Raw genomic sequence first — 27,942 nt, 5'->3', positions numbered from 1 at the left:
ATATATTATCTTTGCTGAAAAAAAAACAATAGGGTTATAATAACCTATTTTCTAATAGATAGATATTATGAGAGCTCAACCTCTTAATTGGTCAAAGTCTGGTATGATACTGGAATTCCCTTCTCCATTCATCATATGACAGCTGTCTTATGTTGCAGTCATTCAACTTTCTTCTAACAAACTTGCTTTTAGCATGTTCTCGGGAGTGAGCACTTTTGTACTTTTTCCAGCTTCTTCTCTTTGCACCTCCTTTCATATGCATGCAGCTGATCACTTGTGTAGCCTTTCTCTTCAGCCTATCTTTTACCCCACTAGCATAAACACGTGCTATAGTTCTATTGAGTTCTCAATTTCCTGGCTAAGAAAAGTTTGTTTTTGATATACAGCCACGCATGGCATCTGCATCCACGCTAGTGGCCATGTTGGATGGTCTCTCTTCCATTTTCCTGCAAGTAGCTGAATATAAGGAATCTAATAAATTTGGATCTTTTATGGCACTTTCAAGCTCCCTTGGGAAGATTTTAATGGAACTCCATAGAGGTATCTAAAACATTTGAAGTATCTTATTGAATAAATTGTTGTTTACAGACATCTGTTATGGTGCTTTTGATTTATTCATTTATTTTCTTAATTTTGCACTTTTGGTCTTTTTTCTCTGATGTAGGTCTTCTTTACCTAATAGAGCATGAAGCTCACAGTAAATTGCTGACTTTGTTATTCAAGATTCTCAGACTTTTGATACTATCTACACCGTATGTTACTTTGCTTTCAGTATTATCCTATGTGTTCGTTGTAGCTGTAATTGTAATGCTAAGTTTTCCCTATATTTTTCTCCTCTTATAAATTAGTACAATATTCTCTGTTTTGGTTATTGTTTGTCATAGTGCAAATATGGTTTCATGGTTGTAGCAGTAATATTATTTTTTTCATTTGAAATACCTTGAGGTTGGATAGAATAGGTTCTCACTGATACAAATGTTACTTGTGGGAACCCCAATCATCAAAAGTTTGGCAAACTGAGGAACTTTCATTTATAATCGAACAGCTATCTAATGGATATATTGACATCATAATTCACAACCATAATGAACCATTTTATAAGTGAGGGTATTATTGAAAGCTGAAACAATTGAAAATGATACTATGTCTGGTACAAAAATCATGCAATTATGAACTTATGAAGTTCAAAAGGATGATTAAGCGATGTAGTAGATGGCAAACAACTTTATCATAGATTAATATTTATATCTAATTGTTAGGAACCAAGAATTGAAATGAGAAAGAAAAGAAAGAATTTTATTGACTAGTAAGAAAAGTGTTGTGATAAATCGTATTTGACATAGAGATATAACTATACAAAGAATAACTGGCAAAAAGAAGAATCTCTATTAATGAGAAAAGAATGAAACTACAAAGAAGAGTTCTCTATGAATTCTTTACCTCTCAAAGTGTTCTCTATTAATGTGAAAAGAACGAAACTAAATTATAATGGAAGGTTTGTGTTGCTTGTTTGCTAGTATAAATAAGCAGAGAAATTGTAACAATATCATTCAGAGAAAACATAAGGATACAAATCCTTTAGAGAACACTTTGTGAGAGGTAAAGAATTCATAGAGAATTCTTCTTTGTTGTTTCATTCTTTTCTCATTAATAAAGATTCTTCTTTTTGCTGGTTATCCTTTGTATAGTTAAATTTCTACATCAAATATGATTTATCACAACAAAAAGAACAGAAAATAGGAGAGAAAACTCTCCTCCAAGGGTTTCCCATTCACAAAGGATTTCTCCTTTCACAAAGAGCTAATGCTCAATCTACAAATGATAAGATCCCTCTCTCTCCTATCCTTCTGTTCCTATTTATATCTAATAAACCTCTCTAACTAACTAACCCCTTAACTAACTAATCAATATCCTAACTGTAGTAACTAAGTTATTAATAGGCTAACCATGTTAACTATCTTTCCCTTCTCCTTATATCCTAACACTAATCATATCCACGTATTGTTTACATAGATTTTGAGCAAAAGGTTTTTTTTTTTTTTTTTTTTTTTCTGTTGATGATTTTATTCAAAATACAGTTTTACAAATTAACAGTAAGCTATGTGCTGGTAATAGAGCAGGTAGGGATGAAAAAATTTCTCCTTGTGGCAGAACTTTATGGTGTAGGCTACCTAAATTTAAGGGTTCTACTATAAATACATTACCTAATTACATAGGTGTAAGAATGGTAATCAGAGAGACAGAGGATGATAGAGAGAACTGAAAAGTGTATTCTAAAGATTGTACAAGTGAGCTCTATGTGTAGAGCACATTGGCACAATACAGATCAGTACAAGAGACTATTTGTCTAACAAACTAACGGAGTCTTAACTAACTCTTCAACTGACAGCTGTCATAAGAAAGCTCTTATCTTATACTCTAACAATGGGATATGTTTTACCTCTTAATTATCTAATGAAAACAAATCCAATGACTATCATGTCTTGTCTAGTATGTGTTAACTAAAACAAACTCACATAGACCCAATATTTGATGTAGTATGGGATAAGTAGATCAATTTTCCCACTAATCACTGGTCCGTCCCTATTTATTTCAAGGTGTTGAGAATCAAACTATTTAATGCATAGATTTATTAGGATCTGATTTGAGAGTGAGAGTGAGAGAGAAAATGAAAAAGATAAAGCTGATATTATTGCTCCGTCAGAAAAACTCAATGAGTTAGATACAACAAAGGTATTTAAAGAGTTTTGACTTGAGAAAATAACCACAACTAACTCTAACTAACTTCTAACAGAATGTAAACTAACTCTAACTACCTTTAACTAACTTCTAACAGAATGTAACTACTTGGGTGCAGTTTAGTGAAAACTAACCGCCCTTACAACATATACACTGTTGTCTAATACTAGATGGGTGCAGTTAGTAAGAGCTAACAACCCTTACAATTATGAAACAAAACTGTTTACAGAGTTATGTATTTACATACTCCAATAATGACGGTGAGGCTGAAGAAGACAGACGTGAACACTGGTAGCAAATGGAGGAAAACACGCAACTTGGAGGTGGCAACCAAGAACGTTGAGGAATGCTTAGAAGCAGTTTGCAAATAATCAGTCTTGTTCAACAATCTCATTGTTGGTGCCTATGGAGAGTAAAGCATGGTTGAAAAAGGCTTGGGTTGGCTGTTTATGAAACTTAGCAGCATTCAACAGACTTGAGGAGGAGCTCATGTGGGATGGCAGGGAAGAGATAAAGCCGAAGTACTTTGGGTGGCGATATGGTGCTGCTATTGGGTTTGAACGACGCGAAAGCATAAGCTCCATGGAAGGAAAGAGTTCAGAATGGATTATCTATGTTCCACTTGCAAAAATGGAGTCCAAAAATGCGCACTGGCTTTAGACTGGTCTGGATAATGTGTTGGGGCATTTCGATACACGCCTGAGACATGGAAAGCATCAAGAAAATTGTAGAAAGCATAGGAGAGGTAGTCGAGGTAGATGAAAAGGTGGAAGATCTGCAAAGATTTGATCGGGTAATGGTCCTTGTCAACACACCTTGGTCTCTGCTCATCAACCATTTGGTTACGTCGAATACCAACGGTGAAGAGTTTATAGTGAAGATTGTGGAGGAAACTTGCATAGTTCTCGAAAATGCATATGCAGAAGATTGAACTTCTTGGACTCATTGGAGATCTCTGCCGGGGAAAGCGAATCGGGCCAGATGCAGCATTTGTCTGCTCGCAGTTTGATGGTGAAAAACCATCTTGGGTGGTGGCAGAGGAAGATCAGAGAGCAGTGGTGGACGTTGATAGGAGACCATTAGCGGAGGAAGAAGGTGACGTTAGTACTAATAGCAGAGAGGGTGGAGACAAAGATCCTTTGACCGTTGGTGGTGGCCCATCCAACACGTTGACCTCAGTCAACCAAGGCACCCCAATCCGGGATTCGTTCTTGGAAGAGCCCACTGAAACACGTGGGCATGCACAATAGGAAGGAAGCTTGACAGATGTCAGTTATGCTTTCGGCGATGGACAGGAGCTCTCAACTATGGAAAAGGAAAGAAGGGTTGACAAAGTCAACAGTTTACAGAAAGACAGGGTGGAAGATGAAGCACTTTTTCGTAAACAAAGTGATGGAAAGGAAAAGGAAGTAGGTAATTAAAACAAGGGCCCTCCACAAAAGTCAGACAGTCTTGAATGAAAGGGTGTTGACAGTCACCTACTTCTGGAAAAGACAACAACTCAGAACTTGTCCTCTCAGAAGAGGATGTGGCTGACCAAGACAAAATGGAAGAACTGAACTTGGGTCTAAAAACTAATGTGCCTCAATCAGTATGGAAATTTACATGAGAACAAGAAAATACAAAGGGGATATGGTCCTGGTGTGTTAGGAGGAGAAAAAGAAACTAATGAAGACACCAGCCTTCGTAAAGACATTGGAAGTGCTAATGCTGAACCAACAAGGCCTAATTCTCTTACTTTGGATGGAGGAAGTGGTCTAAAAGAAGTTGCTATGTGGGATGCTTACGCGAAAGGGGCGAACACTGAAGGTTCAACTTCAAGCTCGATATACAAGAGCCCGAGAAGTTGTAATGCAATGATGGCGGCTGCAAGTACATGGGATTTTGGCTAAAAACATGGGAGCTAGCTTTGGGAAGGAAGTAAATGGATTGCTGTCCAAAATGGTTGCTTTAGATTAAAGAAAATGGATTGCTGTCCAAAAATGGTTGTTTTAGATGAAAGAAAATGGATTGCTGAGAAGAAGGGAGGGTGATCAATGAAGATAGTATCCTATAATATTAGAGGTTTGGGAAGGGGTTTTAGATGGGGAGCAGTAAAGAAATTGGTGGTAAAAGAGCAAGTGGATATGTTATGTCTACAGGAAACTAAGAAGGAAATGGTGGACAAAACTATGAGTCAGGCTTTGTGGGGGGATTCTGAGGTTAAATGGGCAACCAATCTAGCAGTGAACAGTGCTGGAGGCATCTTGTGCATATGGAGCGAATCATCTTTTGTGCTAGAGAAGGAGGTTATTGGCAGTGGATTTATTTAACTAGATGGAACTTGGAAAGGTGATGGCGAAAAAATCACTATTGTAAATATATATTCCCCTTGCGATGTAAATCTGAAAAGAAACTTGTGGAGTCAGATTAAACAATTAAGAAGTGCAAGTCATAACAAATTGTGGTGCATAGTCGGCGATTTGAATTGTGTAAGGAGACAATCAAAACGAGTGGGGGTTGGCCAAAGAGAACAAGGTGGAGGGATCATGACGTTGAGGATGTGCCTAGTAGAGGTCACAAATGCCCTTGGTATAGGCCAAACGAGACAGTTAAAAGCCTACTGGATAGGGTTCTTGTGTTTGCTGAATGGTTTTCTAAATGGAGTAGAAGTACTCAATTCATATTGGATAGGAATTACATAGACCACTGTTTAATCCTGTTGAAATCAACCATTGCCGAATGAGGTCCGAAGACCTTCAAGACTCTTGACTGCTAGTTTCAAGATAAATCCTTTGGGAAGACAGTTTGAGATTGTCGGAGAGAGAGCTCAGTACAAAGGTGGGGAGGCTTTGTATTAAAAGAAAAATTGAAGTTGCTGAAATAGAGATTAAAAGTGTGGAACAAAGAACAGTTTGGGGTTATTCACCAGAAGCTAAAGAGGGCAAAGCAAAAACTTAAGCTGGAAAAGAAAGGGGAGGATAAAGACCTGACTGAGGAGGAAATCAGACTGAGGAAGGAGCTGCAGGAGGAAGTTTGGGTGGCAGCGCACTTAAAAGAATATATTATGAGGCAAAAAGCAACAATAAAGTGGGTAAAGAAGAGGGGTTGCAATTCTAGATTCTACCAATGATTGTCTATTGGAAACGGTGCAAAAACTTGTTGAGGGGGATTTATATTGTTGAATTGTTGGGTAGAAGAGCTGAATAGAGCAAGGGAAGAAGTCAAACAATTCTTTTTGAGAAGGTTTGAAGAATCATCATTTGATAGACCAAGGTTGGACGATGTAGAATTCAAGACCATTTAATTAGGAGGCAAATGTAAAATTGGTGGCCAGATAGGACGAGGTAAAGGCAGCAGTGTGGGACTGTGGGAGTTCTAAGAGTCCAGGACTCGATAGACTAAATTTTAAGTTCATTAAGGAATTTTGGACGTAATGAAAATGGAAGTCTTGTGCTTCTTGGACAAATTTCATGCAAATGTATGCTTTCCGAAAGACAGTAATGCATCATTCTTGGCTTTTATTCCAAAGGTACAAGATCCACTAAATTTAAATGTATCTACAAGGCTTGATTTTTTTCAATTTTTGAGAAATGTAATACTTCTGCAAGATAGCCAAAATAAAAGAGTAACAATACTTAATTAAAAGTTCCACCATGGTAACATAAGATCTGTATACAAGACATCATTGTGTCTAACAATGAGAGAGAGAAACAGGGTGAGAGAGAGAAGCAGGGTGAGAGAGAGAAGCAGAGCGAGAGAGAGAAACAGGGTGGAGAGAGAGAGTGCGAGAGAAACTGAGAGCAGAGTGAGAGCGAGAGAGGGCAGAAAGCGACTTAGAGAGAGGGTGCTAGAATCAGAGCTCGGAAGGACAGAAAGATACCATCGACGATCTTCTTCAAGACGTCAAGCGGAGGGTCAACCTCGACCTTCATTTACAGGACAGAGCAGTCATGATGCAAGATACAATCATCATAGCAGAGTTGATGTAAGATGGAGTCTAGAACAGGAAGAGGTTCACGATTCTGCCAAGGAAGAGGTTCACCATGGAGTATGGCATGAATTAAAGCACAGGCGGAAAAGGAGATTGGTAGAAAGCAGGGACAGAGTGGATAGGAGCAGCCTCAAACGTCAGGATAGAAAGGTGACACGGAGAAACAAACAAGATGTCACGACATTCGACTTCTCTAGATTCCCTGAAGGGGTCAAGGAGAATGATCTATGGAAGATTTTTCAGAAATGGGGAAAGGTATGGAAAGTCTTTATTCCCAAGTATAAGAACAAGGAAGGCCACAGATTCGGGTTTGTAAGGTTTACAGAGGTCCAGGACGAACGAAGACTGGAAACACAGCTTGACACCAACATATATATCGGAGGGAAGAAACTTTTCGTTAACAGGCCAAGATACGACAGGGGGAGGGTGATTCGGGAAAACAAGAATAGCACATCCGCACAGAGGGTGGTGCATAATCAGAAAACATATAAGGAGAATCAAGAGGACGCGAAGCTTATATGTCCTGAGGTCAGGAAGAGATCCTACGTGGAGGTAGTTAGAGAGGAGATGGAGGGAGAAGAAAGCTCTTATCGGAAGAAAGAACCCCCTAAACGCACCACAAGGTCTACGCAGAGGACAGTGGTCTTGAGCTCCCATATGGAGACCAATGACTGGCTCCAGAAAGCATGGGTTGGGAGACTAAAAAACAGAGGTATGTTCGAGAGGGTGGAAGAGGAGCTCAAATGGGTGTTAGATGGTGAGGTGAATCCCTGCTATTGGGTTGATGATTGGATCTTTCTTCCCTACCTGGACGATTCCAAGGCGGCACGACTGATACATGAGGAGAAACAATCGGGGTCTACTCCCATCACGGAGCTTCAGAAATGGAGCCTGCAAATTCGACCAGACCACAGACTCACGTGGGTCTTGCTATGGGGTCTCCCGTCGACTGTGTGGGCGCCGAAACACATGGAGAAGGTGCTGAAGGACATTGGCGAGCTTGTAGAGGTGGATGGGTACGTGGAGGACCGTAAGAGGATGGATGTAGCACACATCCTTATTTGGACAAACAGGAGACCGCGACTACAGGAGTCGGTGGTGGCCACCATCGACGGGGTCGAGTATGACCTGGACGTCATCGAGGATGTGCCAGGAATGCGCGCGTAGTGGAATCACATTGGAACGCTACATGCTTCCCTCCATCCCCTTTCTCGACACAGCCAAACACTCCTTTATCGGCCGGCGAGAGCTCCCCCGAGCACCATCTCGGTAGCGCTACCTCAGATGGCGGCTCCGACTACTGTGACGGTGAACTTTCCAACCATTGGGGTAAGCACCGTCTGCTTTCAGGCTGTCGTGACCAATGGATAAAACCCATTGGTCGAATCCGTGCTGATCGGTCCGTCATTGACAATGACGACGTGGACCAACCAAACGTTTCTGACCACCACCGAAGAGCAGACGCTGGTCCTGGTGACGTGTCCGAACCCAGCAACGGCCATATCACCCACAATGGAAACGAATTAAATGCCATTGTTGAAGGTCAAAGGAAGGCCAGCATGCAAATGGAAAGGGGTCTGTGAAGGTCAAACAAAACAGTGCAAACCAGCACAAAGACCTTTTTGATGAAGTCCTTGGGAACAAAAATACATGCACAGAAGGGGAAAAGGAGGAGAACATTTCTTCTGAGGATATTGTATCTCTCGCTAGTGATGTGCATGTAAAGGAGCCCTCCGTAGTCAATATCCACAGTGGTCAACATGACCCAAAGGAGCCTGAAGGTGTATTGGGCCCAGAAGAATCTGTTACTAAGGTTTATGTTAGAAGAAAGGAGGTGTTGGCCAGTAGGGGAAAGGCCCAATATCCTAAGAGTCCAGCAGTGGACTCATTTACAGGCCTAAAAACAGATTGCACTTCATCTAGTCAAGCAGAGAAAGTGGAAATGCAGTATGCCCTGATAAAAGATCTGGGCCTGACCTATGGGGGTGATGCTTCGAAGGTTCAGGAGCTTATGAAGGACATGGACACCAGAGATAACAAGATGGCAGCTGAGATGGGCATTAAACACCAACAAATATGATCATCCTCTCTTATAATTCAAGAGGTTTGGGGAGGGGTATCAAATGGGCCGCCATTAGAAGGAGCATTCTAAAGAATAAGGTGGACATAGCATGTATTCAAGAAACAAAAAAAGAGAGCTTTAATAAAGGGATCTGTCAATCCATATGGGGGGATTCATCTTCATCTTGGGATTATGTCCCCTCAGTTCAGGCTTCTGGGGGATTGCTTTGTTTATGGAATAATTCTTTATTTGAGGTGGACAGGAAGGTGAAAGGCAGTAATTATCTAATGCTGGAAGGGAGGTGTGTAAACATTAATCAAAGGATGTTTGTGGTCAACATATTTGCCCCTTTTGACCTTGTTGGGAAGAGACTTCTTTGGGATGAACTGAAACAGCTGAGGGCATCTAACCCTCCTGGTCTTTGGTGCTTCATGGGGGACTTTAATAGTATTAGAAACCAAGAAGGATACAGCTTATCCCAAAGATGTGCTGACCCTTTGAGTATCTCAGAATTCAATGCATGGATATCTGACATGGAGCTGCAGGAAATTAAATGTGTTGGCAGTAGATATACCTAGATAAGACCCAATGCAAGTGTGAAGAGTAGACTTGATCGTTTTCTGGTCTCAGACCAGTGGCTGGTTTCCTGGCCTGATAGCTCTCAATATACCCTCCCAAGGGATTTCTCTGATCACTGCCCAATCATCATGCAAACCAAGAAAGTAGACTGGGGTCCTAAGCCTTTTCGGGTAGTTGATTGGTGGCTTCACCAAAAAGGGTATCAAAGATTGGTTAGAGAGACATGGAGTAGTGAGCAAAAAGCTGGATGGGGGGGAATTCTGCTCAAGAACAAGCTGAGAAAATTAAAATTGACAATAAAACAGTGGAGTAAGGAGTATGGGAACATCAGCATTAAGGAGATCCAGAAAATTCAACAGAAGTTAAATGAAGTGGAAGACATAGCATCTACCAGAATTTTGTCTGAGGATGAGATCAAGGTTAGGAAATCCCTTCAACAAGAGCTGTGGGAAGTTTCTACTGCCTATGAATCTCTATTGAGGCAGAAATCTAGATCAAGATGGCTACAAGAAGGTGACAGCAACTCAGCCTATTTCCATAAGGTAATCAATTTCAGGAGAAATTATAACTCTATCCAAGGAATCCTCATAGATGGAGGGTGGGTACAGCAACCAGAAGTAGTGAAGGCAGAAGCTGTGAATTTCTTCCTCAAGAGATTTTCTGAGCAGAATTACTCCAGGCCAGCCCTTGATGGAGTTCAGTTCCCCTCACTTACTCTGAGGCAGATGGAGGATATGATTCTCCCTTAAACAGATCAAGAACTAAAGGAAGCTGTATGGAGCTGCGGTGGAGACAAATGCCCTGGGCCTGACGGTTTTAACTTCAATTTTATTAAACAGTTTTGGGGAGTGTTGAAACCTGAGTTTAGAAGATTTGTGGATGAGTTCCATGTCAATGGCAGCTTCCCTAAAGGCAGCAATGCTTCTTTCCTAGCTTTAATCCCTAAAGTAAACCACCCTCAGTCCTTCAATGACTATAGACCAATCTCTTTGATAGGATGCATGTACAAGGTGATAGCTAAGCTACTAGCAAACAGGTTGAGGAATGTCATACCTGTCTTAATTGATGAAAGATAAACAACTTTCATTAAAGACAAACATATACTTCATGGTATTTTGATACTTAATGAGGTGGTTGAGGAAGCTTGTAGTAGTAAGAATCCAGCCATGATCTTCAAGGTGGATTTTGAAAAGGCTTATGACACAGTTTCATGGTCCTTCTTGGATTATATGCTGCACAGACTGGGATTTTGTCTCAAATGGAGAAAGTGGATCTCAGCTTGCCTCCATTCAGCAACCATATCTATTCTTGTTAATGGCAGCCCTAAAAAGGAGTTTATTCCAACTAGAGGGCTGAGACAAGGGGACCCTCTAGCCCCTTTGCTTTTTAACATAGTTGGAGAAGGCATTACAGGCCTCATGAGGGAAGCAGTCCGGAAACAACTATACAAAAGTTACAGGGTTGGAAAGAAAAAAGAACCCACAAATATTCTGCAGTATACAGATGATACTGTTTTTGTGGGTGAAGCTAATTGGGACAATGTTTTGGTACTGAAGGCTTTGCTGAGAGGTTATGAAATGGTATCAGGCTTGAAGATTAATTATGCCAAGAGTCAGTTTGGAGTTATAGGGGGTGTTGTTAACTGGATCAATGAAGCAGCCCAAACCCTGAATTGTAGGCAATTGGAAACCCCTTTCAGCTACTTGGGTATCCATATTGGGGCTAAATCTTCAAACAGTCTAGTGTGGGAGCCTTTAATAAAAAAATGTGAATCTAAACTATCTAAGTGGGCTCAGAAAAACATATCAATGGGAGGGAAGATCACTCTAATTAACTCAGTTCTCAATGCTCTGCCAATATATCTGTTATCATTCTTCAAGATTCCTCAAAAGGTAGTAAATAGATTGGTGGCCTTGCAAAGGAATTTTCTGTGGGGGGGAGACCAAGATCATAAGAAAATTCCTTGGGTGAAATGGGAGATTGTCTGCCTGCCCAAGTCTGAGGGGGTCTAGGGATAAAAGACATCTCTAAATTCAATACAGCTTTGTTGGGCAAATGGATATAGGCCTTAGCTTCTGACCAGCAGCAGCCATGGGCTAGGATTATCAATTCAAAGTATGGAGGTTGGGCTGATTTCCAGTCTGTTCGTGTCCAAGGGGGGCATTCTGGCTGGTGGAGGGACCTAAGAAAGCTTTATCACCAGGCTGATCAAAGCAATTTTCAACAATACATGTGCTGGAAGGTGGGGTGTGGGGATAAAGTCAACTTTTGGAAAGACAAGTGGTTAGGGGAAGATTCTACTCTTCAACAGAAATACAATCAGCTGTTTCTCATTAATAAACAACAATCTGACCTCATTTCAATGATGGGAAATTTTGATCAGGATAGTTGGAGGTGGGACTTCAAATGGAGGAGGAATTTGTTTGATCATGAAAGTGATCTAGCTGTGAATTTTATGGAGGAGATCACTTCCATACCTATTCAGAGGCATGTTAAGGATATTATGATCCGGAAAGCTGACCCTAGTAGTGTTTATTCCACTAAGTCTGCCTATAAATTATTGATAAGCCCCTTTTCCCCAGCCTCTGATGTGAGAACCTCAACATTACTATGGAAAATGAAAATTCCCCCAAAAGCTGCAGTTTTCACTTGGAAGCTTCTTAAAGATAGACTCCCCACTAGAGCTAATCTCATAAGAAGAAGGGTGATCATCCAGGACACTGCTTGTCCTCTCTGTGGCCAAGAGCAAGAGGAGGTGGGACATCTATTTTTCAATTGTAAGAGGATAGTAGGTTTATGGTGGGAGTCCATGAGTTGGATACAGGCTATGGGACCTCTCCCAGCTTCTCCAGTGGACCATTTTCTTCAATTTTGTGATGGTTTTGGAGCAGAGAAAAATCATAGTTCATGCTGTGGATGGTGGGTTGCTCTGACCAGTAACATATGGCAGCATAGGAACCTCCTGATTTTCCAGGACAAACCTTTTGATTCCCTAAAAGTCATGGATGATGCATTGTTCTTAGCCTGGTCTTGGTTAAAAGCTAGACAAAAAGGTTTCAACACTAGTTTTAACCACTGGTCTTCCAATATCTCGGAATCCTTTGGTTAATCTGTGTGGGATAACCTTATTAGTTGGGTTAGCTTGGGTTTTTTGGAGGGCGGCACCAGAGGTGCCTTGTATTTCCTTTATTCAGTACCCCTTGTACTGTTTCTGACTATAATAATATATATAATTTTGCCTTCCAAAAAAAAAGGCTGTATCTACAAGATTGTCCCGAAAATCCTAACTAGAAGACTAAAGAAGGTCATGGCTACCATCATTGATGAACGATAGAGTGCCTTTATAGAGTGGAGACATCTCTTGAACAACATGGTGATTGCTAATGAGGCTTTTGATAAAGCAAAACTGGGAAGGAAAAGTGGTTTAGTCTTTCAAGTCAACTATGAAAAAGCATATGATTCTGTGTGCTGGGATTTCCTCATCTATATGCTAAGGCGGATGGGGTTTTGCGAGAAATGGGTGATGTGGATTGATGGGTGTCTGAAGTCTTCTTTTGTCTCAGTCTTGGTGAATGGATGTCCCACTAATGAGTTCCCTCCTCAAAGAAGACTTAGGCAGGAGGATCCATTAACCCCTTTCTAATTTAACATTGTTGCTGAAGGCTTGACAAGTTTAATGAGGGAGACACCAAAGAAAAATTTGTTCAAAGGTTTCCTGGTAGGTAGAGATGGGTTGGAAATTAGCATTCTCCAATATGCTGATGACTCGGTATTTTTTAGTGAAGCAACCAGGTCCAATGTGAAGGCAATCAAAGCAATGTTAAGGAGCTTTGAGTTGGTGTCGGGTTTCAAAATAAATTTCGCTAAGAGCAGTTTTGGGGCCTTTGGGAGATCAGATCAATGGGTTAAGTTCGTCGTGAGATACCTTAACTGTAGACTCTTGTCATTGCCTTTTTCTTACCTGGGAATTGCCTTAGGGGCAAACCCAAGGCGTAGTGAGATATGGGATCGGATTATCTCTAAGTGCGAGAGAAAACTTTCAAAGTGGAAACAAAGAGACTTATTTTTTGGGGGAAGGGTGACTTTGATAAAGGTAGTCCTTAACTCAATGCCTATTTTTTTTTTTCCTTTTCCTTTTTCAGGGTACCTAAGAAGATGGTGGGTAAGTTGGTGTGGCTACAATGATCATTTCTTTGGGGTGAAGGAGAGGGGCAAAAAAAGTTGGTGTGGGTGAAGTGGGACACAATATGTCTCCCTAAGAAGAAATGTGGTCTAGGGGTGCAGGATCTTGCGTGTTTTAACTGAGCATTACTCGGTAATTGGCGTTTGAACCTGTTTCATCATGCTGGCGATTTATGGGCAAAGATTTTGGAGTCAAAGTATGGGAGATGGGGAAACTTAGATGAAGCGAGGAGGAACCACAAGGAGTCAATATGTTGGTGGGACTTGTGTTTTGTGTGCAGTTTGGAGGAGGAAGGTGGGTGGCTCAATGAAGGTGTGAAGTGGAATATAGGAAGTGGGTCACGGATAAAGTTTTGGGAAGATAGGTGGAGGGAGGAGGGGTTATCTTTGATGGAGAAGTACTAGAGACTATATTGTATATCTCAACAGAAACATCACACTATTCAACAAATGGGCTTTGAGATGGGGGAATCGTGGGAATAGAATTTTGAGTGGTGGAGACTGATATTGGAAGGGGAGATGGAGCTAGTTGCTAGCTTTATGGAGGATATTGAGGAGTTGAGGGTTCAGCCTAATCAACGGGACATGGATTTGGAAGGGGGATGAAAGTGGATATCATTTGCTTAATGATGTTGTGGCGGATGAGAATGAAGATGGGGCATTCACACTAATTTGGAAAATGAAAATTCCAAGGAAGGTAGCACACTTTGTTTGGAGGTTGGTTAGGGATAGACTACTCACAAGAGCAAACCTAAGGAGTGCAGCTAGATGATTACCATTGCCTGTTTTGTTCGAATCATGAGGAGGAAGCATCCTACACATTTTTTGGCTGCCAAAGGATAATGTCTTTATGGTGGGAAAGCCTTGCATGGACAGAAGTTGTAACTGTGTTCCTTGCATCACCTAGGGAACACTTTCTACAACATTCATACTGTAAGGCATCAGGAATAGTCCAAAACAGATGGCGGATTTGGTGGGCTGCCCTCACATGGTGCATTTGGAATCACAAATAGAATTGTATTCTCAAATGAGGATTTTAATGGACAGAAAGTGTTGGAGGATGCAATTTTCTTCTGCTGGATGTGGCTTAGATATTTAGATAACGAATTTGAGCTGCCGTTCCACTTTTGGGCCAGTAATATTATATCTGGATTCTTGTACAGCGGAGGGATTAGACCATAGATACTTTTTGTAATGGGTATTCCAGTGTGCCCAGGGATGGGGTTATCGTATTCTAATATCTCAAGCATATTTTGATACCATAATCTTACATAGATAATATGCACACTGGGATATACAAATATTAGTACTACTTGTACTGATTTATATATACACACACACATTTTTGCTGATAAAAAAAAATTCCGGAGGTTGTATAGGGAACAGTATAATAAATGTGAAATATAAGAATAAAACAATTAATTACAGATAATGATGTTGATCATTCTAAATGTTCACTAAATGTTAATTGCACTTATTACACTAACACCATATATGCTTCTTGATTTCTTGAAGGTAGATTAGATTTTTTATCTGTTCCAAATGTAAAATTATTAGGTGCACTGAAATCATTGTTTTACCAGATATTCAAGAATGCCTCCAAATTTGTTGCCTATCGTTGTTACATCTATTAGAACAAGGATCGAAGAAGGGTTTTGGATGAAAAGTGATCGAAGTAGTCTGCTGGTTAGTTGTATGATTGATTGTTCAAAGTTTTGTTTGTCCTTCTGGCACAATGATATGTATGCATAATATTGACCTGCGTTAGCAGGCAGCTGCTATTGGTTGCTTGACATTAGCTTTGTCTACTTCACCATCTTCTGCTCAAATAAGGAAGATGCTCTATGATGAGGTTTCTTCAGGTAATTTTTATTTTATTCTTAATAGTAAAAGTACTTGTGTAAGTTATTACTTCAAAAATAATGAATTACTCAAAATTTGATATCAATGTTTACATAATTCATGGTTCTGAATGTGCAGTATATTTTATCTAGGTTCATTGAAGATAATATTTTCATTTGAAGTTTTCAACTAATATCATCTTTTCAAGTTTTTTTTTTTTTTTTTTTACAAATGAATAATTTATTAAGATAGAAGAGAAAAATAGCAAATGCAAGAGAATAAAAAATCCTCAACAATATTTACCTGACAGGCCAATTTAAAAATCAGACTTGAGTTTAAGCTTTTTCTCTCTTTTTGATTCTGAAATCCTTTTATGGTATCATAGAGCTTGTTTGATCCCTGTGTTGTTAACAATGGCTTCCGCAAATAATTTTCAGCCTCCTCAATAACTTGTCAACTAAGAACCGAGCTTCGTAGTATACAGTTGCAAAATAAGTCTATATCTGAGTACTTGCTACAAATTCAGACTATTGTTGATTCGCTTGGTTCAATTGGAGTCACAATTTCTCCTGATGAGCAACTTGATGTTATTCTTGAGGGACTACCCAGGGATTATGAGTCCACTTTGTCAATAATCTGCAGTAAGTTTCATCCACTTCACAATTAATGAGGTTGCGATGTTGCTGCTAGGTCATGAATCTAGGCTTAATAGGTTTCAGAAACTTGACTCCCAAATCAGTGTTAATTTGACCCAAGGGGCTTCTACTAGCTCTGCTGTTAATTTCTCCGAAGGAGCTTCATCTTCTAACAGTACTGCCTATGTCCAACCAATTCAAGTGCTACAAAATTTGCCATGTTCTTCCAGTGGTAGCTCAAGCACTCAAACTGTTGATGCTCAAGCTCACCTCTCTCAAGGGAATTATAATAATTCCAATATTTCGAACAATGAAAGCAATGAAAACAATGGTAACCGATTTTTTAATTCTGGTAGAGGTGGATGTGGCTATGGAGGTCACAATGGAGGGAGAAGCAATGTTGGTAGAGGAGATGGCTGTGGTCGTGGTAGGTTTGCAAATGTTCAGTGCCAACTTTGTCACAAATTCGGTCATGAGGCTTCATTTTTCTACCATCGCTATGAAGAAAATTATGTTGCTACACAGCCCATGGTTTATGAAAACACACAACCACTTCTTCAGTTCAGCAACCTTCTACTCAGCAAGCTGTAACACAACAACTTCCCTCTGCTCAGCAATACATGCCTATCATGGCTCCTTTTCTTTACTACTATCCTCAAATGCCATATGTGCACAATGCTGGAGTTCAAGCAACTCTTCCTCCTAAAGCCCCTCCTCAAGCTAACATTGCTACTGCTGGTTCTGTTCCTTCAAACAGTTGGTATCCAGATTCTGGTTCCTCCCATCATGTCACTAATGTTTCTCTAAACATTCAGCAGTTGACACCATTTGAAGTTCCAGATCAGATACCCATTGGTAATGGGCAGGGTATTGATATTAATTCCCACAGGTCTAGCCTTATTTGCATCTCCTTTAAACTCTAAGTTTTCTCTCATTCTTTATAATTTGCTTTGCTATCCTATTTTCTTCAAAGCCTAACCCTATTATTGCTGACCAATCAAATGCAACTCCTCTCACAGTTTTACCAATTATCCCTGCTTCTGTTGATCCTCTACCTTCACCCCTATCCATTATTTCTATATATTAGAGTATGCTGTCAGTCAACTGTGAAAACAGTTTTGTAAACTATAATTGTAAGGGCTGTTAGCTTTTGCTAACAACACCTATCTTAGAGTTGATTTGAATCAGTTAGAGTTGGTTGGGTTCTATTAGTTACGATTATGTTAGTTAGTTACAATCTATTACAATAACAGAACAGAGGTCTATATATACTTCTTTTGTAACCTTCTGTAATTAACTTTGATAATCAATAAAATCAGTCTTTTTTGTTCAACAAGTTTTCTCTTCCTTCTCTCTCTCTCTCTCTCTCAGTTTATTCAACATGGTATCTAGAGCCATTTTTTCGAATTCCTAGTTCCTTCGCAAGGTCCAGTGTTCTGTGTTCATGGCTTCTGCTCCTTCCAGCTCAGTTCCTAATCATTTCCCAACTCTGTGGCTGAGAAACTTGATGATTCCAACTATCTTCAGTGGCGTCAATACGTTGAACCGGTTATTAAGTCACACAGATTGCAACGTTTCGTGGTTAATCCGATTTTTCCTCCTCGTTATCTCATAGAGGATGATCATATCAACCCTGATTATGAAGTGTGCGAGGTCCAAGATCAAATGCTCTTGGTATGGTTGCAGTCAGCTCTTTCTAAATCAGCATCGTCACGTGTTCTTGGTTCAGATCATTACTATCATTACTATCAGGTTTGGGATAAATTTCATGAGCATTTTAGCCTTCACACGAAAACTCAAGCATGACAGCTCCACACTACCATGAGAGCAGTTACTCTTGACGGCAAAACAATTGAGGAGAACTTGCGAAAAATCAAAGGGTTTGTGGATGAACTTGCTGGTGTTGGTGTCCCTGATTGTCATGAGGAATACGTTGACATGCTGCTTGAAGGACTGCCGTCGGATTACGCATCGGTGGTTTCTGTTATCCAAAGCAAAAAGCAAATTTTGTCCATCGCAGAGATTGAAGCGTTGCTCTATGGACATGAAACTCGACTTATGCAATACAACAAATAAGCACAGGTGATGAACTCTGTTTCGATAAACTACACTCAAGGCTGTTTGTATCCAAACGCCTATAAAACTGGTGATTCTGGTGGTTTTGACGGTGTGTATGGTCGTGGTGCGTTTCCGGACCGCGGGCCATTGTGGTGGTAGCTCCGGCCGAGGTCTTGGTGGTGGACGATTTGCAAATTTTCAATGTCAAATCTGTCTTAAATTTGGGCACACGAATAATGTTTGCCATTTTCGGTCTGATGTGACCTTCCATCTTCATGAATCTTTAGCTTTCATTGACCCCACTACATTACAGCCTATCCCATACTCTATTGGTTCAGTCAGAACCTCAAACACCTAGGTTAATCCTAATTCTAAGAATCCTGGTCCAAATCATAGTCAACCCAGTGTGATGCTCACTAGTTCAACTTGTCAAGGGAATGAGCAAGCTGGTACCACCTGGATTCCAGATTTTGGAGCCAGTTTTCATGTGACTGGAGACTCAAAATATTAAACAATTCAGGATTTTGTCCCCTCATGAACAGCAGCATAGGAAACAACTGCAGGAAGATCTTTGGGCTGCAGCCCAAGCCCATGAGTCCTTGTTGAGACAGAAATCCAGATCAAGGTGGATCAAGGAGGGTGATTGCAATTCTCGCTTTTTTCACATGGTGATAAATGCCAACCGCAGTAGCAGCTCTCTAAAAGGAGTTATGGTGGATGGAGTTTGGACAACTGAACCTCATGTTGTGAAGGAGGAGGTGAGATCTTTCTTTTTGCATAGGTTTATGGAACCAGACCTCCATAGACCCACTTTAGATGGTACCCCCTTTCAAAGCATTTCTCATCAACAAAATATAGAGCTGGTGAAGCCGTTTTTGGAGGAGGAAGTGAGGGAAGCAATCTGGGATTGTGGGAGTGACAAGAGCCCCGGGCCTGATGGGATCAACTTTAATTTCATCAAGAGTTTTTGGCAGTTACTCAAGCCTGATATTCTTCGATTTATAGATGAATTTCATGCTAACGGAATTTTCCCTAGGGGAGGCAATGCTTCCTTCCTAGCTTTAATTCCAAAGAAGGTTGATCCACAAGTTTTGAATGATTACAGACCTATATCCCTCATAGGCTGTATGTATAAGATTGTAGCGAAGATCCTAGCTAAGAGAATCAAGACAGTGCTGCCTACCATCATTAATGAAGCTCAATCAGCGTTTATTGAAGGGAGACACCTTCTTCAGAGTGTCCTCATAGCTAATGAAGTCATTGATGAAGCTAAAAGGAGCCATAAACCTTGCCTCATATTCAAAGTTGATTATGAAAAGGCTTATGACTCGGTATCATGGAATTTTTTGCTGTATATGCTGAAAAGAACAGGATTTTGTTCTAAATGGATCAGCTGGATGGAAGGGTGTCTGAAATCAGCCTCAATTTCAGTCTTAGTCAACGGTAGCCCCACAAAGGAGTTCAAGCCTCAAAGGGGTCTTAGACAAGGGGACCCTCTAGCTCCATTTTTATTCAATATAGTAGCTGAGGCATTGAATGGTCTGATGAGGACAGCGCTGGCAGCAAACCTATACAAAGGCTTCAATATTGCTAGTTCTGAAATCAGTATTAGCTTATTACAATACGCGGATGACACGATCTTTTTTGGTGAAGCTTCTATGAAAAATGTGAAAGTTCTCAAAGCTATCCTCAGAACTTTTGAAGTGGTTTCTGGATTAAAAATAAATTTTGCCAAAAGCTCTTTTGGTGCTTTTGGTAGGGATGACCAGTGGAGGCAAATGGCAGCTACCTACCTTAATTGTAGTCAGTTAGCTCTTCCTTTTGTTTATCTTGGTATACCCATTGGGGCTAACCCGAGGCAAGCTCATGTGTGGGAACCTATTATACAAAAATTTGAGAGGAGACTAGCTACTTGGAAGAAGAGATACATCTCATATGGGGGGAGAGTGATTCTTATCCAATCAGTCCTTACTTCTCTTTCTATTTATTATTTTTCTTTTTTCAGGGTTCCCCGTATGGTGGCTGACAAATTAATCAGAATCCAGAGAAGCTTTCTTTGGGGAGGAGATCATGACAACAACAAAATTGCCTGGATATCTTGGAAAACAGTTTGCTTACCGAAAGACAGAGGAGGTTTAGGCATTAAAGACATCCATACCTTTAACATGGCCCTCCTTGGAAAGTGGATGTGGAACCTTATGTACCAACAAGGGGCTCTATGGGTTGCAGTTTTGGAAGCTAAATATGGGGGCTGGAGAGGTCTAGTTGGAGAAGGAAACTCAAGCTGTCAGTCAATTTGGTGGAGGGATTTAATAAAAGTTATGCATATGCCATACAATGGAAAGACTCTTTATCAACAAATTAAGTGGAAGGTAGAAGCTGGAGATAAGGTTAGATTTTGGGAGGATAGGTGGATTAGTCACGACCAATCTTTAGCTGAAAAGTACCCGCGGCTCTATGTGAATTCCAACCATCAATACCAGCTGGTTGGTTCCTTGGGGCAGCATAGCAACCTTGGGTGGAACTGGAACTTTAGTTGGAGATGTCAGCTGTTTGACAGAGAAATAGAATCAGCCATATCCTTCCTCTCTGAAGTTGAAGGTATATCCATTAATTCTCAAGGTTCTGACACTTGGGTATGGACAGCAGAAGCATCGGGTATCTTCTCTACTCATAGTGCTTATTCTTCGTTTTGGGAGGAGGTAGCTGTTGACAACCTTCACGACTGTTTTAAGGACCTTTGGAAGATCAAGATCCCGAGTAAATTTTTAATGTTTGCTTGGAGATTACTATGGGACAGATTACCTACAAAAGCTAATTTAAGGGCCAGGCAAGTGCAGATCTCGGATCTGACTTGTCCTTTCTGCAGAAGGGTGGAGGAGACTGCTTCCCACATGTTTATTCACTGCATTAAGACTCAGCCTATATGGTGGGAAACAATGAATTGGATAAATATGCAGGGACCTCTTCCATGGAGTATAACAGATCATTTCATGCAGTTCTCTTCCTTGAAAGAGGCTGGCATAAGATCTAGGAGGTGGCAGTGGTGGTGGATGGCGGTTACTTGGTCGATTTGGCAGCTTAGAAACAGCATTGTATTTTCCAATGCAACTTTTGATGGCAACAAACTGGTTGAAGATGCATCCTTCTTATTATGGACTTGGCTTCACAATTTGGAGAAGGACTTCTCTTTGCATTTTAATCAGTGGTCGAGTAACCTTCGACAGAATTTTTTGCAGTAGTAGGGTTACACTCTTGGTTTTTTTTTATGTATTCCCTCCATATTTTGGTTCCTTATCAGACTGTGTTGTCTGCTTTCAGGAACCAATTATATGGACTTTAATTTTGTAATAGTACCTCTGGTACTTTTTATTCAATATATATATATTTATCTTTGCTGACCAAAAAAACAATTCACTCACTTTGATGGACTAGATCAGATATTCAAAGGCAATGGTGAAGGTTTAAGTATTTCTAACACTGATTCTTCATCATTTATATCTCCTAATGATGTTGGCATAACCTTTAAACTTCACAAGTTACTATATGTTCTTTCAATTTCGAAAAATTTGTTAAGTGTTAGTTAATTTGCCAAAGATAACTCTGTTTTCTTTGAATTTCACCCTCGTGTGTCTTGTATAATCTCAGAAGACCAATAAGATCCTTTTTAAAGGAGTTGTTGGTGCTAATGGACTTTACTCCTTTCATAATCTCAAGCTTCAAGAGAGCCCTTCACTACTGATGTCTGCATCTGCTGTTTCAAGTGCTGCCTCTTCTTGTTCAGCTCTCACTATTAATAATAATAGCTCTACTGTAATGTCTAATTCTGTTTCTTCTTCTTTCAGTATTGCTAATCTATGGCATGCTAGGTTAGGGCATCCTAATGATCATGTAATGAATCTTGTTCTCACTCATTGTAATATTTGTTCATCAAATAAAAATTGCACAGGGTTTTGTGCTTGTTGTATGGGTAAATCTTAGATTACCTTCTCATACTTCTACTTCCGTTTATTCTCCTGTAGAGCTCATTTTTACAGATTTATGGGGACCTTCTCATATTACCTCATATTCTGGTTATAAATATTATGTCTCTTTCATTGAAGCTTTCTCTAGGTATACTTGGATATATCCTATAAAGTCCAAAGCTAAAACCATGTTTGTTTTTCAAACTTTCAAGTCCATGTTTGAACTACAGCTTAACCTCAAAATTAAAACTGTCCAGTTTGATTGGGGAGGTGAATACAAACCCTTTTCTACACTTCTAGCCTCTTTTGGAATTTCTGATAGACTTACTTGTCCTTACACTAATCATGAGAATGGTGTGGTTGAGACAAATGTGATCACATACACAATATTGATAAAAGTAGTAATGTAATAGAGTAGAGAGAGAAAGGTTGAAGGTATGGAATAAGGAACACTTTGGAGATACTTTTAAGAAGTTAAAGAAAATTGAGGCTGATTTAAACAAGTTGGAAGCAGATATAATTGATAGACAACTATCTCCCCAATAATTGTTGACTAAGAAGAAATTACAGGAAGCACTATGGTTAGCTGCCCAATCACACAAGTCTCTACTGAGGCAGAAGGCGAGATCAAGATGGATTAAAGAAGGCAATTACAATTCACGTTACTTCCATTTGATGCTGAATGTGAATTGCAGATATAACTCTTTAAAAGGAGTGATGATTGATGGATCCTGGATTGATGAACCGGGAAGAGTGAAAGAGGCAGTCCGATTGTTCTTCTTGCAATGATTTCAAGAATCTGAGCAAGGTAGACCCCAGTTGGATGGAATCCGCTTTCAGACCATCGGACAACAACACAATGATATGTGGATGGGACGTTTCCAAAAGGATGAAATAAAACAGGCTATACGGGATTGTGGGAGTGAGAAAAGTTCAGGCCCAGATGGACTAAACTTTAAGTTTATTAAGAAGTTTTGGCAAGTAATCAAACCTGACGTTCTCCGATTTCTGAATGAATTCTATGTTAATGGAATTTTTCCTAAGGGCTGCAATGCATCTTTTATAGTCCTAATTCCTAAGGTGGCTGATCCACAATTCCTGAATGATTACAAACCTATTTCACTAATAGGCTGTATGTATAAGATTGTGGCTAAGCTGTTAGCTAAAAGATTGAAGGTGCTGTCACTCATAATAGATGAACGACAATCTGCATTCATAGGGGGTAGACATTTGTTGCATAGCGTGATCATAGCAAATGACGGTTGAGGAAGCTAAAAGGAGTAAAAAATCATGCATGGTGTTCAAAGTAGACTATGAAGAGGCATATGATTCAGTCTCATGCTTTAAGTGGAAGTCAGTGTGCCTTCCAAAAGAAAAAGGGGGATTGGGCCTCAAGGACATTAAGACCTTCAATCTTGCATTGCTTGGCAAATGGAAATGGAGTCTATTTCAGCACCAAGGAGAATTATGGGCTAGGGTATTGGATTCGAAATATGGTGGTTGGAGGAGCATGGTTGAAGTAACAAGAGGCACCAACGAATCTATTTGGTGGAGGGACCTAAAAATGGCTCTCCATCAATCGCAATAAGGCAATGCTTTTCAAAATGGAATGGTGTGGAGGGTTGGGTGTGGTGATAGGATCAAATTTTGGGAGGATAGCTGGATTGCTGGTAAGGTTTCCTTAATAGCAAAATATCCCAGGCTATATCTCATTTCTTGTCAGCAAAATCAGCTCATTCAGCAGATGGGAGCTCACACGGATACAGGGTGGGAGTGGGATTTTATATGGAGGAGATCACGGTTTGACAATAAGATTCACATGACTGATAGTTTCTTAAGAGATGTTGGAGACAATCCAATCCAGCCACATAGAAGAGATGATTGGGTTTGGAAAACAGACCCAAGTGGCCAATACTCGATAGAGGAGAATCATGATGGAGCTTTTAAGGAATTATGGAAATTAAAGATCCCAACTAAAACTTCAGTCTTCGTATGGAGGTTAATTAGAGATCGACTGCCAACAAAATCAAATCTGCGAAGGAGACATGTATATATTAATGATATGTTATGCCTATTCTGCAGGAACAAGGAGGAGGATGCAGCTCATTTATTTTTTCATTGCAGCAAAATATTTCTTCTATGGTGGGAATCTCTGTCTTGGGTGAACATGTTTGGTGCTTTCCCGCAAAATCCAAGGCAACACTTCCTTTAACATGTAAATGGTTTGGCTGGTGGAATAAGGGTTAATAGGTGGAAGTGTTGGTGGATGACTCTAACATGGACTATATGACAGCAGAGGAACAAGATAGTCTTCTCCAACGACACCTTCAATGGCAGCAAACTGTTGGATGACGCAATATTCTTACTTTGGACATGGCTTAGAAATATGGAAAAAGATTTTCTAATCCATTTTAATCAATGGTCAAGTAACCTTAGAGAAGGTTTTGTTATCAGCAGTCATAGGATATCAGTAGTCTATAGATTCATATATGTATCCAGCTTTTGGTTCCTATTGAGACTGTATTAAGTCTGATATTTGGAACCAAATGTATGGACAATCACAAATATGTAACTTTTGTACCTCTGGTACTCTGATATATATTTCATTTATCTTTGCTGATCAAAAAACACTTGTCTGAATCACTTGACGAGTGAGAACAATTAAAAATATCATACATTCGGATTGCTTGTAGTCCAGTCTGGCCTAATAGTTTAGTTAAAACTTGCACTGTGTTCCTGACTGAGTGTCACACCTAAATGTTGGATAAAACTGAGTGACAAAGTGTTTGAGAAGATGAGAAAATTGAGAGAAAAGACTGATATTATTACTAGACTGAAAAGTTAATCTGAGTTGGTTACAAAGAGAGGTATATATAAACCTTTGAACGTTTACACTAGCAGTAACAGAATCTAACCAACTAGCAGTAAAGGCTAACTGAATTAACTAACAAAACTAAATGTACTAACTAACAAACTAACTGAGTTAACCAACAAATTGACTGTACTAACTAACTAACTTTTTTTTTCAGCAAAGATAAATTATATATATGTCAGAGTACCAGAGGTACTAAGGTTACATATTAGGAAATGTCCAGTCAATTGGTTCCAAAATCAAACTTGAAGCAGTCTAGATAGGAACCAAAAGCTAGTTACATTTTAGTCAATAGGATACTCAGATCCTATATGCCCTCTCCTGATTACAAAATTTTCTCTAAGGTTACTCGTCCATTGATTAAAATGGATTACAAAATCTTTATCCATATTTCTGAACCATGTCCAAAGTACGAATATTGCATCATCCATCAAATTGTTGCCATTGAAGGTGTCATTGGAGAAAACTATCCTGTTCTTGTGCTGCCATATAGTCCATGTCAGATCCATCTACCAGCGCTTTCATCTGTTACCCATTATTCCATCATCCTGCCCATGTGCATGTTGAAGGAAGTGTTGCCTTGGGTTTTGCGGGAAAGCCCCTACCCAAGACAAAGATTCCCACCATAGAGGGAGGATTTTACTGCATTGGAAAAATAGATGAACTGCATCCTCTTCGTTGTTCATGCAGAATGGGCATAACACATCATTGATCTCTACATGTCTCCTTCGCAGATTTATTTTTGTTGGTAGTCGATCTCTAATTATCCTCCAAACAAAGAAGCATGTTTTACTTGAAATCTTTAATTTCCATAATTCGTCAAACACTCCATCCTGATTCTCATATGTGGATTCCCCCATCCGCAAATTGTAAGCACTTTGTGCTGAGTATTGGCCATTTGGGTCTGCTTTCCACACCCAATCATCTCTTGTATGTGGCTGGACTAGATTGCCTTTAATATCTCTTAAGAAGTTATCAGCCATGTTGATCTCATTGTCAAACAATGGCCTCCTCCATATGAAATTCCACTTCCATCCTGCATTCGTGTGAGTTCCCATTTGCTGAATGAGTTGTTTTTGCTGGCTGGAAATGAGATACAGCCTAGGATATTTTGTTATTAGTGGAATCTCATCAGCAATCTAGCTATCCTCCCAAAACCTGATCCTATCTCCACACCCTACCCTCCACACTATTCCATTTTGAAAGGCATTTCCCTGTTGCGATTGATAAAGAACCATTTTTAGATCCTGCCACCGTAAAGATTCATTGCTGGCTCTTGTTACTTCATTCATGCACCTCCAACCACCATATTTTGAATTCAATACCCTGGTCCATAATTCCCCTTGGTGCTGAAATAAATTTCATCTCCATTTGCCAAGCAATACTAGATTGAAGGTCTCGATGTCTTTAAGGCCTAAGCCCCCTTTTTCCTTTGGGAGACACACTGTATCTCACTTAATCCACCACCCCATAAGAATCGGCGTTGTATACTCACCAGCTTGTCCGCCACTCTATTAGGAACCCTGAAAAATGAAAAGAAATAAATAGGAATAGATGTTAAAACTGACTATATAAGGGTCACTCTCCCCCCGAAAGAAATGTGTCTTTACTTTCATTTTGCTAACTTTCTCTCACACTTGTGAATGATAGGATCCCACAACTCACATCGCCTGGGGTTTGTCCCAATTAGTATGCCCAAGTAGATGAATGGTATGAACAACAAGCTACAATTCATGTAATTTGCAGCATCCTTCTGCCACTGTTCCGACATTCTAATTGCTCAAAAACAGCTTTTTGCAAAATTAATTTTGAGGCTTGATACAAGGTCCTCGAAATGACTTTGATTGCCTTGGCATTTTCCATTGATGCCTCACCTAAAAACAGTGTCAGATATCTAATTGCTAGAGAAGTGTTGTTAGCAAAGGCTAACAGCCCTTACAAGTACACACAATTACAAACTATTTATACAGTTTTACAACACATGTTCTAATATTCTAATACTGAATGATGTTATTTAGTGTCAACTGTCAAGTGCACATGGTTCAAGGCCTAGGATCGGGTTAGAATCTTAGGGAGTCAAACCCGTGTGGGGCAACAATGTTAGGGACATATCATTTTCACCATCCTACTCCATGTCATTTTCAATGCGAGACAAATGTTCTTTTATGACGTGTAGAATTATTTAGGAATTTGAGGAGAAATTGTTTCTTCATTTCCATGTTTCCTTATTATAATTTAGTTTCCTTATTTCCCTAACTATGTTTAATTGAGCTGAATGACGTCCTGTGATTCATGTAGCTAACCTCACCTAGTGGGATAATGCTTTGTTGTTGTTTCACTAATTATAATCCCTAAACTTTATAGGTTGATTTTGCCTTGATATATATAAATGTATCAATTGTTCATTAATACACAAGAAATTATTCTTCTCATCTGAAGATGGCATTAGAGCCACATCTTGGGGAAACCCTAGTTTTCCCTAACACTCTTTCTTAGCCACCGTCAAGAAGGTTGACTATTAGTGCCACATGAATGACTATCCGAGACACCACAAACAACTGCAGAGGTTGCTGATTGGCTCATCCACTTAGTGCCATTGCTAGAAGCCCTACCATGTGGGCATTGCCTATATAGATTTGCTTTGCTTTGCTTTGGGATATCGATCAGCCAATAGCAATCTGTGCAATAAGTCATTAACTGATAGGGATGACTGATTTGTGTAGATTGCATGTTTAGCCACAAGACATTACTAGTTGGGTTTGACATTGTCAGGTTATTGCTTCATTGGTTTAGCTTCATGTTTGCAATGGTTGGCTTTCATCAGGTTATATTGTGACTGAAAAGAAGTCTGGTGTTCTTTCTACGTTATTTGAATATTCAATGCAATGGAGTTGCCCAACCATTTGCCTTGAGGCCCTTCAGGTAGTCTTGTTGGTAAATTTGAATATTTTGGCATAGATTGCTGAATTATTTATTGTTACTATTTAGCAGATATGCATGGGGACGGTGTACATGATTTGTGGAATTTGCTTTTT

General features: G+C 39.8%; 1 protein-coding gene across 4 annotated transcripts in view; it reads left to right on the top strand.

Annotated features, from left to right (window-relative positions):
* The window catches only part of LOC114416438 (HEAT repeat-containing protein 6), an 88,386-nt gene that overhangs the window by 21,269 nt on the left and 39,175 nt on the right, over positions 1–27,942 (top strand). For 3 of the 4 annotated variants that reach the window (XM_028381301.1, XM_028381304.1, XM_028381303.1), the window contains exons 10-15: positions 387–540; positions 665–752; positions 15,119–15,221; positions 15,307–15,397; positions 15,815–16,018; positions 27,732–27,829. In XM_028381301.1, coding sequence (XP_028237102.1) covers positions 387–540; positions 665–752; positions 15,119–15,221; positions 15,307–15,397; positions 15,815–16,018; positions 27,732–27,829 — 738 coding nt within the window. The remainder of the gene's footprint in view (positions 1–386; positions 541–664; positions 753–15,118; positions 15,222–15,306; positions 15,398–15,814; positions 16,019–27,731; positions 27,830–27,942) is intronic. The other variant, XM_028381302.1, reaches the window with a different exon arrangement.

Source organism: Glycine soja, chromosome 6 (assembly GCF_004193775.1).
Source record: "Glycine soja cultivar W05 chromosome 6, ASM419377v2, whole genome shotgun sequence".
NCBI lineage: Eukaryota > Viridiplantae > Streptophyta > Magnoliopsida > Fabales > Fabaceae > Glycine > Glycine soja.
This window is presented reverse-complemented; position numbering and strand designations above follow the sequence as displayed.